This window comes from Lithobates pipiens, unplaced genomic scaffold (assembly GCF_037356315.1).
Source record: "Lithobates pipiens isolate NorthernLeopardFrog02 unplaced genomic scaffold, aLitPip1_a1.2 Scaffold_30, whole genome shotgun sequence".
Taxonomy (NCBI): Eukaryota; Metazoa; Chordata; class Amphibia; order Anura; family Ranidae; genus Lithobates; species Lithobates pipiens.
In genome coordinates this window covers 39,853,833-39,867,939 of record NW_027507791.1, presented here as the reverse complement: position 1 = coordinate 39,867,939, position 14,107 = coordinate 39,853,833, and the positions used below count along the sequence as shown (strand labels likewise).

The window sequence follows — 14,107 nt, the reverse complement described above, 5'->3', positions numbered from 1 at the left end:
TCCCCAGAGAGCCCCCCTTACATCAGGGTCCCCAGAGAGCCCCTCTTACATCAGGGTCCCCAGAGAGCCCCCCCTTACATCAGGGTCCCCAGAGATCCCCCCTACATCAGGGTCCCCAGAGAGCCCCCCCCTTACATCAGGGTCCCCAGAGAGCCCCCCTTACATCAGGGTCCCCAGAGATCACCCCGTACATCAGGATCCCCAGAGATCCCCCCCTACATCAGGGTCCCCAGAGAGCCCCCCCTTACATCAGGGTCCCCAGAGAGCCCCCCTTACATCAGGGTCCCCAGAGAGCCTCCTCCTTACATCAGAGTCCCCCCCACTTACATCAGGGTTCTCGGAGAGCCCCCCTTTAAATCAGGGTCCCCAGAGAGCCTCTGCCTTAAAATCAGGGTCCCCAGAGTGCCTCCCCTCCCCTTGGGGACCCCTGCAGAGACTTAAGGCTATGGGCCCCAGATTCGGGGCTGTAGCCCCAAAAGCCCCCCCCCTAGCGACGCCACTGGAGGCTGCCACATGTAGCCAGTTCTCCCTGAAGAGAGCCATGTGCTTAAGCCTTCATCCTTCTCCAGGAGATACAGGAGAATCAGTCAGATGGACTGGTGAGAGAGTCACCCAGGTGGGCTGGTGAAGAGCTTGCCTGGAGGGCTAGTGAAAGGGGCAGCTGCAGCCAGGTGGGTTGGCAGTGCCTGAAGAGGTGGCGCTGGTACACAACAAGGGGCTGCAAGTCTCTGCCTGTAAAGGGCCATTGCTCAAATCTGACTCAGAACCTACTAATAGTGATCCAGCTGGAGCCAGCAAGCAAGTGTGTGTAGGAGTGTCAAGGAGACTGTATATCGGAAGATGTCCCTGAAGTTGTTGCCAAAGTTTTTCTGAAGTCGAGTGGTCATCCCATAACCTCCTATCCCTATTCAAGTTATTAACCCTCAATAAATAACAAAAAATGTAAAAAAGTCATGGACTGTTCTCTGACTCTGGAGTGCCAATGAAAATGTGGTGTGCCTGGCTATGCAGGAGTGGGGGATCCAGCTCATCTGCAGGTCCTTGGGGGTGCGCTACATATATAACTATATAGAGGTATGTGTGATTGGACAATGTTATGTGCTCACCAAACATCTCAATATGGAACACATCACTCATCTTCCTCACAGTGCCGGACACCGTCTTCACTTCACAGGTATAATTCCCAGAATCCTCCAGCTGAGGTGACCACACTCTGTATGTATCAGATACATTAAATTCCTGAACAGTCCGTCCATCTCTGTAGAAGGCAAAGTGCAGCTCTGTGCCGTCTCTGTGCGGATCCAGTCTGGTGTCACATCTCACCGTCATCTCACGTCCTTCTATTACCCTGGACGGGGTCACTTTTATTTTCGGAGGGGAGAAGAGCTCTGGAAGAGGAAAGGATGACAATGATGAATTGATGGATTTAGATTGCATCTCTCTTAGCCCTTGTACACACGATCGGAGATTCCGACGGAATGTTTCTGATCGGAGCGTTTTGTCGGATATTCCGACTGTGTGTGGTCTGTATCGGACTGTTTCCGTCAGAATATCCGTCGGACCAAATTTTCCAACTTGCCGGAAATATTTTCTGACAAAATGCTCCGATCGGACATACTCTGATCATGTGTAGAGAATTCAGATCGGACAAAGTGCCACGCATGCTCAGATCAAATTCCTACATCAAAGCTATTGGCTACTAGCCTGAACATAGTCCCATCGTAACGAAATTACGTCATCACATTCTGAAAGATCGGATTTTCCGACAACTTTGTCCGACCGTGTGTATGCAACAGTTTCGGACAAGATCCGTCGGACAAAATCCAACGGACAAAATCCGACGGATTTGGTTGTCGGAATCTCCGACCGTGTGTACAAGGGCTTACTGAGGCCTCAAGTTTTGGTCAATTCAATTGTTTGATTTAGTTCATGTAACGTTGAATATCCCCCCCCCCCCTTTTCTGACCTGCCGAATTGCATAATCAGATAAAAGCGTGGCATGAATTTTGGGGGAACCAAACGCCATATTTTATAAATATAATTAATGTCAGCATTGTTTGTTTATATTCTGCTGTCCACGGGAATCCTGCTGACAGCAGATGAGGACCTTAAAAACCAGCCATTATATAAAATTCGTTTGAATCATTTGTTTGATTCAGATGCTTTAAACGCCCGAAAGAAACAAACAAATTTTGCTTAATTCATTCATGTTTAATTCGGATTTGTTGATATTCGTTACTGTTGTAAGGAAAATTTCTTCCGAATTTCAGTTTGGAAGGAAACTAACTGCATATTCAGCCAGGAGTTGATTCATCCCACCATGTTCCATCTATGACTCAAATCAGTGGCGGAATTATCAGGGTCGCAACAGTCGCAGTTGCAACTGGGCCCTGGAATTCCATCACTGTGGGGGGGGGCCCGGCGTGGTTGCTATCCACGGGGCTGTGAGTGGAGAGCGTGTCTGTCATTTAAATGCAGCGCAGAGCCAGAGACACCGGGACTGACGTTTAATTTTCCCTCGCTCTCTCTCCCAGGGAACACCGGCACAGCTGATCTGCTCCCCCTTCGGCCCCCCCTCCCCTCCCCTCCTCTCCTGTGTTCTCCGCGGGCATTCAGGTGCGAAGCTAACAAGCTCACATTTCCCGCGGAGAACACAGGAGAGAGGAGAGGAGGGGAGGGGGGGCCGAAGGGGGAGCAGATCAGCTGTGCCAGTGTTCCCTGGGAGAGAGAACGAGGGAAAATTAAACGTCAGTCCCGGTGTCTCTGGCTCTGCGCTGCATTTAAATGACAGACACGCTCTCCACTCACAGCCATGCTGACCCCTCTCCAGTGTGTGTAGAGACTCAGGAAGATCCCGCCGCCCATCAACATCCATAGAGCTGCTGATCGTTGCCTCCCCCCAGGTGCGGGGGGGGGGGGGGGGGTTAAAGAGATCTGCTGGGGGCCAAGGTGCACATCGGAGTCCAGCAAGGTACAGAGAAACCTCTTTAAGGGGGGGTGACTGTCTAGGGACCCTAAAGTAAGGGGGGCTCTCTGGGGACCCTGATGTAAGGGGGGGGTTTCTGGGGATCCTGAAGCAAGGGGGCCCTCTGTGAACCCTGATGTCCAGTACCACCGCCACCCCTCCTCCAGTACCACCACCACCACCGTGCCACCCACCTTCAGTACCACCACCACCCACCTCCAGGACCACCACCACCCCTCTCCAGTACCACCACCATGCCCCCCACCTTCAGTACCACCACCACCCACCTCCAGGACCACTGCCACCCCCCCTCCAGTACCACCGCCACCCCCTCTCCAGTACCACCACCATGCCACCCACCTCCAGTACCACCGCCACCCCTCTCCAGGACCACCATGCCTCTCCAGTACCATCGCCACCCTCCTCCAGTACCACCGCCACCCACCTCCGTTACCACCGCCACCCCTTTCCAGGACCGCCACCCCCCTTCAGTACCACCACTGCCACCCACCTCCAGTACCACCACCACCCACCTCCAGTACCACCGCCACCCCCTCTCCAGTACCACCACCATGCCACCCACCTCCAGTACCACCGCCACCCCTCTCCAGCACCACCATGCCTCTCCAGTACCATCGCCACCCTCCTCCAGTACCACCACCCACCCTCCAGTACCACCGCCACCCACCTCCGGTACCACCGCCACCCCTCTCCAGGACCGCCACCCACCTTCAGTACCACCACCGCCACCCACCTCCAGTACCACCGCCACCCCTCTCCAGGACCACCATCCCCCTCCAGTACCACCGCCACCCCTCTCCAGGACCACTACCCCCCTCCAGTACCACCACCGCCACCCACCTCCAGTGGCACCACCAGCCCCCCTCCAGTACCACCACCACCACCTACCTCCAGTACCACCGCCACCACCTCCAGTACCACTGCCACCCCTCTCCAGGACCACCACCCCCCTCCAGTACCACTGCCACCCCCCTCCAGTACCACCACTGCACTGGTGACACAGGTTTCACTCGGGACACAGGCTGCACAGAAATGTTTTACTTTGTTCTACAGTGGAAAAAAATATAGTATCATGCTTTTCGGGGGGGGGGGGGCCCTTCCTGATTTCTTGCATCGGGGCCCTGAGGTTTCTAGTTACGCCTCTGACTCAAATATCACTTTTACTCTAAATTATTCAACTACTTTGCTCTGTGTAGGAGTAGTTGGTCAAATTTGATTGGACTTCTTCTGTAATGCTGAAGATGTTTCTTAGCTTATCCAAAGGACTTCTTCACTTCTAAAGAGAACTTAAGAAGTAGCTTGGAGAAACTATGAAATGCCTTCAGGATTACAGACCAATGTCGCGTATACACGACAAGTCTTTTCGACGGACTAGGTCTTTCCACCGGAATTTCGACGGACTTTCCGAATGAACGGACTAGGCCACACACAATCACACCAAAGTCCGACGGATTCGAACGTGATGACGTACGACCGAACTAGAATAAGGAAGTTCATAGCCAGTAGCCAATAGCTGCCCTAGCGTCGGTTTTCGTCCATCGGACTAGCATACAGACGAACGGATTTCTCGGTCCGGCGGAGTTCCGGTGGAAAAATGTAAAACATGTTTAATTTCTAAAGTCCACCAGATGTTTGGCAAGCAAAGGTCCGACGGAGCCCACACACAATCAAATTGTCCGATGGACCTGTTCAGTCTGACCTTTGCTGTCAAAAAGTCCGGTCGTGTGTACGCGGCACAAGTCCAGTTGAATGTGGCCAACTACTACTAGATATACGAAGATGACCTGGATACATGAGCATCTTCACAAACACACTCTAGGGCAGCCTTTCTCAACCTTTTCAACACCGAGGAACACTTGAAATAGTTCTCCAGTATCGGGGAACCCCTTCTAAAAATTTGAAATCTACAACTCATGATACATTAGTGTGATGGTCGGTGGGAAGAATGGTCCTCACACTTGTGGTCATTGGGAAGAATTACCTCCTTACAGATAGTTTAAAAGATCAAAGGGGTCAGTGGGAACTTATCTGAGAGGCAGAAATTGCCCAATGCTGAAGGAACCCCTAGCAACCTCTGAAGGAACCCTGGTTGAGAATCACTGCTCTAGGGAGTTCATGAATCATACTACAGACACCCCTGTCCTTACTAAGTTGCTATTGGCTGTGCAGAAGATAGATTTTTAAGAGAAATTTCAATATATATATATATATATATATATATATATATATATATATATATATATATACAGTTGCAAAAAAAAGTATGTGAACCCTTTTGGAATAATATGGATGTCTGCACAAATTGCTCATAAAATGTGATCTGATCTTCATCTAAGTCACAACAATAGACAATCACAGTCTGCTTAAACTAATAACACACAAAGAATTAAATGTTACCATGTTTTTATTGAACACACCATGTAAACATTCACAGTGCAGGTGGGAAAAGTATGTGAACCCTTGGATTTAATAACTGGTTGAACCTCCTTTGGCAGAAATAACTTCAACCAAACATTTCCTGTAGTTGCAGATCAGACGTGCACAACAGTCAGGAGTAATTCTTGACCGTTCCTCTTTACAGAACTGTTTCAGTTCAGCAATATTCTTGGGATGTCTGGTGTGAATCGCTTTCTTGAAGTCATGCCACAGCATCTCAATCGGGTTGAGGTCAGGACTCTGACTGGGCCACTCCAGAAGGCGTATTTTCTTCTGTTTAAGCCATTCTGTTGTTGATTTACTTCTATGCCTTGGGTCGGTGTTCTGTTGCAACACCCATCTTCTGTTGAGCTTCAGCTGGTGGACAGATGGCCTTAAGTTCTCCTGAAAAATGTCTTGATAAACTTGGGAATTCATTTTTCCTTCGATGATAGCAATCCATCCAGGCCCTGACGCAGCAAAGCAGCCCCAAACCATGATGCCCCCACCACCATATTTCACAGTTGGGATGAGGTTTTGATGTTGGTGTGCTGTGCCTCTTTTTCTCCACACATAGTGTTGTGTGTTTCTTTCAAACAACTCAACTTTGGATTCATCTGTCCACAGAATATTTTGCCAGTACTGCTGTGGACCATCCAGTTGCTCTTGTGCAAACTGTAAACGTGCAGCAATGGTTTTTTTTTCGGACAGCAGTGGCTTCCTCTGTGGTATCCTCCCATGAAATCCATTCTTGTTTAGTGTTTTACGTATATTAGATCCACTAACAGGGATGTTAGCATATGTCGGAGACTTTTGTAAGTCTTTAGCTGACACTCTAGGATTCTTCTTCACCTCATTGTGCAGTCTGCGCTGTGCTCTTGCAGTCTTCTTTACAGGACGCCCACTCGTAGGGAGAGTAGCAGCAGTGCTGAACTTTCTCCATTCATAGACAATTTGTCTTACCGTGGACTGATGAACAGCAAGGCTTTTGAAGATACTTTCATAACCCTTTCCATCCTTATGCAAGTCAACAATTCTTAATCGTAGGTCCTCTGGAGAGCTCTTTTGTGTGAGGCACCATTCGCATCAGGCAATGCTTCTTGTGAAAAGCAAACCCAGAACTGGTGTGTGTTTTTTATAGGGCAGGACAGCTGTAACCAACACCTCCAATCTCATCTCATTGATTGGACTCCAGTTGGCTGACACCTCACTCCAATTAACTCTTGGAGATCTCATTAGTCTAGGGGTTTGCATACTTTTTACACCTGCACTGTGAATATTTGCATGGTGTGTTCAATAAAAACATGGTAACATTTAATTCTTTGTGTGTTATTAGTTTAAGCAGACTGTGATATATATATACCGTATATACTCGAGTATAAGCCGACCCTAATATAAGCTGAGGCACCTAATTTTACCACAAAAAACAGGGAAAGCGTATTAACTCGAGTATAAGCCTAGGGTAGGAAATGCAGCAGCTACTGTAAGTGGAAAAGAGGGTCAACAATGCCCATTTGCAGCTTCACTGTGCCCATTTTCTGCTTCATTGTGCCCATTTGAAGCCTCACTGTGCCCATCACAAGCCTCACTGTGCCCATTGCAAGCCTCACTATGCCCATTGCATGCCTCACTGTGCCCATTGCAAGCCACACTGTGCCTATTGCATGCCTCACTGTGCTGATCTGCATACTTCTCCATGTCATGCAGTCAATTGGCAGCCATCCAGTGTAACCCCACCCTGCCTCCTCCTCATCTTCATCCGTGATAGACTCAGTTTCCCAACAGTGAGTCAGTGTTCAGTGTTCCGCCTATCACGGACGAGGACGAGGAGGAGGCAGGGTGGGGTTACACTGGATGCTGTCTGACTGCATGACACAGGGCTAATCGGAGTGACTTGAGTATAAACCGAAGGTCTACACACAGTATCTCACAAAAGTGAGTACACCCCTCACATTTTTAAATTTGCTGTCCCCTCAAAATAACTCAACACACAGCCATTAATGTCGAAACCACTGGCAACAAAATTGAGTACACCCCTACGTGAAAATTTACAAATTGGGCCCAATTAGCCATTTTGCCTCCTCAGTGTCATGTGACTTGTTAGCGTCTCAAGGTCTCAGGTGTGAATGGGGAGCAGGTGTGTTAAATTTGGTGTTATCGCTCTCAGTCTATCATACTGGTCACTGGAAGTTCAACACAGCACCTTATGGCAAAGAACTCTCTCAGCACCTGAAAAAAAGAATTGTTGTTCTACATAAAGATGGCCTAGGCTATAAGAAGATTGCCAAGACGCTGAAACTGAGCTGCAGCATGGTGGGCAAGACCATACATCGGTTTAACAGGACAGGTTCCACTCAGAACAGGCCTCGTCATGGTTGACCAAAGAAGTTGAGGTCCCGTGCTCAGCGTCATATCCAGAGGTTGTCTTTGGGAAATAAATGTAACAGCTGTCGAAAACTCTCCTCTCCATTCTCATTGAGACAGTAGCGGGCGCCAGTGGCTTCTGCTGTGAGCCAATGAGGAGCGAGAGGGGGTGGGGCCAAATCCCAGCTCTATGACTGAAAGGACACACAGAGCAGCTGCTCCTTTTAGGTTCCCCAATAGCAAGCTGCTTCCTGCGGGGGGCACTTGGCAGGAGGAAGGGGACAGGAGTGTCGGCAAGGGACACAAACAGAGGAGGATCGGGGCTGCTCTGTGCAAAACCACTGCACAGTGCAGGTAGGTATAACATATTTGTTATTTTTAAAGAAAAAAAAACAATGCTTTATTAATGAACTCTTAATAAACACACATTCAACTATATATATATATAATATAAAATGTGTGTGTGTGGGGGGGGGGGGGGGGGGAGGTGGTGAAAGAGAGAGAGGGGATGAGAAAGAGATGAGGTGATAGGGGGAGAGAGAAGGGGGTAAGGATAAGATCCCCGTACTGATCTCTTCCCTCTACATCCATCCATCTCCAGATCCCCGTATTGATCTCTTCCCTCTACATCCATCCATCTCCAGATCCCCGTACTGATCTCTTCCCTCTACATCCATCCATCTCCAGATCCCCGTACTGATCTCTTCCCTCTACATCCATCCATCTCCAGATCCCCGTACTGATCTCTTCCCTCTACATCCATCCATCTCCAGATCCCCGTACTGATCTCTTCCCTCTACATCCATCCATCTCCAGATCCCCGTACTGATCTCTTCCCTCTACATCCATCCATCTCCAGATCCCCGTACTGATCTCTTCCCTCTACATGTATCCATCTCCAGATCCCCGTACTGATCTCTTCCCTCTACATCCATCCATCTCCAGATCCCCGTACTGGTCTCTTCCCTCTACACCCATCCATCCCCATATCCCCGTACTGATCTCTTCCCTCTACACCCATCCATCCCCAGATCCCCATACTGATCTCTTCCATCTACATCCATCCGTCTCCAGATCCCCGTACTGATCTCTTCCCTCTACATGTATCCATCTCCAGATCCCCGTACTGATCTCTTCCCTCTACATCCATCCATCTCCAGATCCCCGTACTGGTCTCTTCCCTCTACATCCATCCATCTCCAGATCCCCGTACTGATCTCTTCCATCTACATCCATCCATCTCCAGATCCCCGTACTGATCTCTTCCATCTACATCCATCCATCTCCATATCCCCGTACTGATCTCTTCCCTCTACACCCATCCATCCCCAGATCCCCGTACTGATCTCTTCCATCTACATCCATCCATCTCCAGATCCCCGTACTGATCTCTTCCATCTACATCCATCCATCTCCAGATCCCCGTACTGATCTCTTCCATCTACATCCATCCATCTCCAGATCCCCGTACTGATCTCTTCCCTCTACATCCATCCATCTCCAGATCCCCGTACTGATCTCTTCCCTCTACACCCATCCATCCCCAGATCCCCGTACTGATCTCTTCCATCTACATCCATCCACCTCCAGATCCCTCTACTGATCTCTTCCCTCTACTTCCATCCATCTCCAGATCCCCGTACTGATCTCTTCCCTCTACATCTAACCATCCCCAGATCCCCGTGCTGATCTCTTCCCTCTACATCCATCCATCTCCAGATCCCTGTATTGATCTCTTCCATCTACATCCCTCCATCTCCAGATCCCCGTACTGATCTCTTCCCTCTACATCTAACCATCCCCAGATCCCCGTACTGATCTCTTCCCTCTACATCCATTCAAGGACTAAGGACAAAGGACATGGATTACTGGAACCATGTCCTGTGGTCTGATGAGACCAAGATGAACTTATTTAGCTCAGATGGTGTCAAGCGTGTGTGGTGGCAACCAGGTGAGGAGCACAAAGACAAGTGTGTCTTGCATACAGTCAAGCATGGTGGTGGGAGTGTCATGGTCTGGGGCTGCATGAGTTCTGCCGGCACTGAGGAGCTACAGATCATTGAGGGAACCATGAATGCCAACATGAACTGTGACATACTGAAGCACAGCATGATCCCCTCCCCTCAGAGACTGGGCCGCAGGGCAGTACTCCACCATGATAATGACCCCAAACATACCCCCAAGCCAATTCATCCATCCATCCCCAGATCCCCGTACTGATCTCTTCCCTCTACTTCCATCCATCCCCAGATCCCCGTTTTGATCTCTTCCCTCTACATCCATCCCTTGATCATCGTACTGATCTTATCCCACTACAGCGCTCCATCCCCAGATCCCCGTACCATCCCCAGGATATGCCATGCTTTAGGGACTCACCTTTCACAGAGACAAAGAATTCACCTGTGTGGGCAGATGCAGATAAACCTGTTTTTTGTATCCATTTAGTACATGTATATTGCCCGGTTGTGTTTAGATCTACCTTCTGAATATGGAGCTCAAAGTTCAGGACTTGCGATTTTATTTCTTCATTATTCTTGAAAAATATTGGTAAAGAGCTGTGATACTCTTTTATATGGTGACACCTCAGAGTCAAGTTGTCTCCTTCATAAATGGCAGATGGAGGGCTCTGCAGGATGACATGACCTGGAAAAAATAAATAATTCTGTGTATATATTTTTACAAAGAACTGAAATGAATGAATTGGAATTATGGAGATAAGGAGATCACTCACTGTTCATAACAAGTAGAGTGACGTTATCACTGATATCACTGTTACCGATCTGGCACTGGTATTCTCCACTGTCCACCAAATCAGATGTTATTTGAAGGGTCTGTTGATCTCCTGGTATTTTATGCTTATCTTTGTACCAGTGATAGGTCCAGAGATCCTTTGGTACAGTAGAAGGCACATCACATGTTACAGTCACAGAGTCACCGACCAGCACATTACCCCAAATAGGGTTGAAGATCACCACCGGTTTGATGGCACCTAATATATAAGAGGAGCTCACACATAACCACATACACAGTACAAAGTTCAACAATAAAATATTGCAGGTGAGAGAATTCCTGTTTTAAAAGCGAAGACATTCACCTTATAATCCAGATAGTCTAAGCCCTTGTACACACGGTCGGAGAATCCGTTGGAATGTGTCCTATCGGACCGCGTTGTCAGATAATCCGACTGTGTGTGGTATGCATCGGACTGATTCCGTCGGAATATCCGCCGGACCCAATTTTACAACTTGTTGGAAATATTTTCCGACCAACTGGTTCGATCCGACATACTCCGATCATGTGTAGAGAATTCTGATCGGACCAAGTGCCACGCATGCTCAAATCAAATTCCTACATCAAAGCTATTGGCTACTAGCCTGAACGTAGTCCCATCGTAACGAAATGACGCCATCACGTTCTGAATGATCGGATTTTTCGACAACTTAGTCCGACCCTGTGTATGCAACAGTTTCGGTCAAGATCCGACGGACAAAATCCGATGGACAAAATCCGACGGATTTGGTTGCCGAAATCTCCGACCGTGTGTACAGGGGCTAAGGGGTGTATTTATAAAAATCCAAACACAAAAAAAACAAAAAACGCATAGCTGTTCATCCATTGAGACTTCATGTAAGTTTGTACTGTACAAATGGGACAAAATCAAATGTTCTTAGGCTATGTTCTCTGCAAATTGAATGTGTGAATGTGAAAAATACTGTATCATGGCCACTAGATGCAGATGAGGAGAATATTTATTTCCTCTGATAGTAAACGCCATCTAGTGGCGATAATTCACACTATCTTGATCTGCTCAGGGTATTCTGACGATGGGGGAGTCCTGTGCTATCAAAACACAATAGCAAATCAGGGAGGATTCCCACATCCACCTCGAATGTGTGGATGGGATTATTGGTTCAGTTTTTTGCTCAGCTCGCTGGCTGAATGAAAAGAACTGAGCCATGTATGGCCAGCTTAAAGTGGTTTTAATTCATCAAGGTTTTTCAGCTTAATGCATTATATACATTTTATACATAATTTTTTTTTAAAACTTAATTTGCCATTTTATATAAGGAAACCTATAAAATCCAACTGAAATTCCAGATGGTCCTGATGAAGGTCATCAGTCATCATGAATTCCATTATCTCAATCTGTGAATGACAATGCTACTTCCTCCTCTCCTCTTCCTTTCTCCATTGGGGTCCTCCGAAGTTCTGTTCATGGACCTCTCCTTTTCTCAATCTATACCACCTCCCTGGGACAGTTAATTGCCTCCCATGGCTTCCAATATAATTTCTACGCTGATGACACCCAAATCTATCTCTTCACCCCCCCAGATAACTCCATCACGCTCCTCACGCATTGCCAACTTACTAACGGACATATCAGTCTGGATGTCACATCACTTGCTCAAACTCAACCTATCCAAAACTGAGCTCATGATATTTCCTCCCCCATGTGCCACTTCCCCTGATTTCTCTGTCAAAAACCAAGGGCTCAACTATCAAATCATTCCCCCAAGGTCCTAGGTGTAATCCTGCACTCTGAACTATCCTTTCGGCCCCACATCCAATCGTTGTCCAAAGCTTGCCACCTCAACCTCCGAAACATCTCGAAGATACGCCCCATCTTAACCAATGTCACAACAAAGCTTCTAATCCACTCCATGGTCATCTCTCGCCTTGGCTACTGCAACTCCCTCCTCATAGGCTTACCTCTAAATAGGTTATTCCCACTTCAGTCCATCATGAATGCTGCTGCCAGACTCATCCTCCTCACAAACTGCTTGGCGTCCGCTACCCCTCTCTGCCAATCCCTCCATTGGCTGCCCCTCAATTACCAAATTGATTTCACGATACTAACAATAACTTACAAAGCCACCACAACCTGGTCCCCAGCTACATCACTAATCTGGTCTCAAAATAACATCCTAATCATTCTATTGCTCCTCCCAAGATCTCCTGCTCTTTAGCTCCCTTGTTACCTCATACCATGCCCTCCTCCAAGACTTTACCCAAGCTTCTACCATCCTCTGGAATGCTGCACCTCAATCTGTCTCACTATCTCCTACTTTATCCACTTTCAGATGATCCTGGAAAATTCATCTCTTCGTTGAAGCCTATCTGGCCCCCACCTAACAACTCTAAATTTATTTTCTCCATCAGCTCATCCACCACAGTTATTATCTCTTGTATCTCTTGACCTTCCCTCATATGCCACGTACATACGATCAAATTGTCCGGCGTACTTAGTCCGCAGGACCGCATTTCACCAGACAACCCGATCATGTGTAGGCTTCAGCTGACTTTTTCAATGTAAAGTCCAGCGGACTTAGAAAGTAGTTTTGCAGCCCAATCTTTCCGCCGGACTTGGGTTTCAGCGGACAATACGCAATACGTTCGTGAGTATGCTAGTCCGGCGGACTAAGAATGACGCATGCTCAGAAGCAAGTACGAGAAGGAAGCTATTGGCTACTGGCTATTGAACTTCCTTTTTCTAGTCCCGTCGTACGTGCTGTACGTCATCACGCTAGCAATCGCCGGACTTTCCGTGTGTCCGTGTGTGGCCAAGTCCGTTCGGTAGATAGTCCGCCGGATTGTTTGCCGTACTAAGTACGCCGGACAATTCGATCATGTGTACGCGGCATTTGATTCTAAGCTTTAATGAGTGTAGCTCTCTAATTTCTACTGTATTAAAGTGTATTGTATTTGTACTGTCTGCCCTCATGTTGTAAAGTGCTGTGCAAACTGTTGGCACTATATAAGACCTATATAATAATAATAAGAAGAAGGGGAAGTGAATGATATATGTATATATGGCTGTATGGGCTAATGTGTAATATTATATGCTCACCATATATCTGTATATAGATCCCATCACTCATCTTCCTCACAGTGTCAGACCTTGTCCTCACTTCACAGGTATATTTCCCAGAATCCTTCAGCTGAGATGACGGCACTCTGTATGTATCAGATACACCGTATCCCTGCACAGTCCGTCCATCTCTGTAGAAGGCAAAGTGCAGCTCTGTGCCGCCTCTGAGCAGATCCGGTCTGGTGTCACATATCACCATCATGTAATTTCCTTCCATTAACCTGGACGGGGTCACTGTTATTTTTGGAGGAGAGAAGAGCTCTGGAAGAGGAAAGGATGACAATGATAAATTGATGGATTTAGATTACATGGTGGCCAAGACCATACAGTGGTTTAACAGGACAGGTTCCACTCAGAACAGGCCTCGCCATGGTTGACCAAAGAAGTTGAGTGCACGTGCCCAGCGTCATATCCAGAGGATGTCTTTGAGAAATAGTTTTATGAGTGCTGCCAGCATTGCGGCAGAGGTTGTA

The 14,107-nt window shown here is 47.8% G+C and overlaps 1 protein-coding gene across 1 annotated transcript in view; it reads right to left on the bottom strand.

The window, feature by feature from the left end:
* Nucleotides 1-14,107, bottom strand: part of LOC143942184 (Fc receptor-like protein 3) — a 48,880-nt gene that overhangs the window by 2,130 nt on the left and 32,643 nt on the right. The window contains exons 7-10 of the mRNA XM_077463440.1: nucleotides 13,614-13,895; nucleotides 10,497-10,754; nucleotides 10,142-10,408; nucleotides 1,107-1,388 (exon numbers count right to left, since the gene is read on the bottom strand). Of these exons, the coding sequence (XP_077319566.1) occupies nucleotides 1,107-1,388; nucleotides 10,142-10,408; nucleotides 10,497-10,754; nucleotides 13,614-13,895 (1,089 nt within the window). The remainder of the gene's footprint in view (nucleotides 1-1,106; nucleotides 1,389-10,141; nucleotides 10,409-10,496; nucleotides 10,755-13,613; nucleotides 13,896-14,107) is intronic.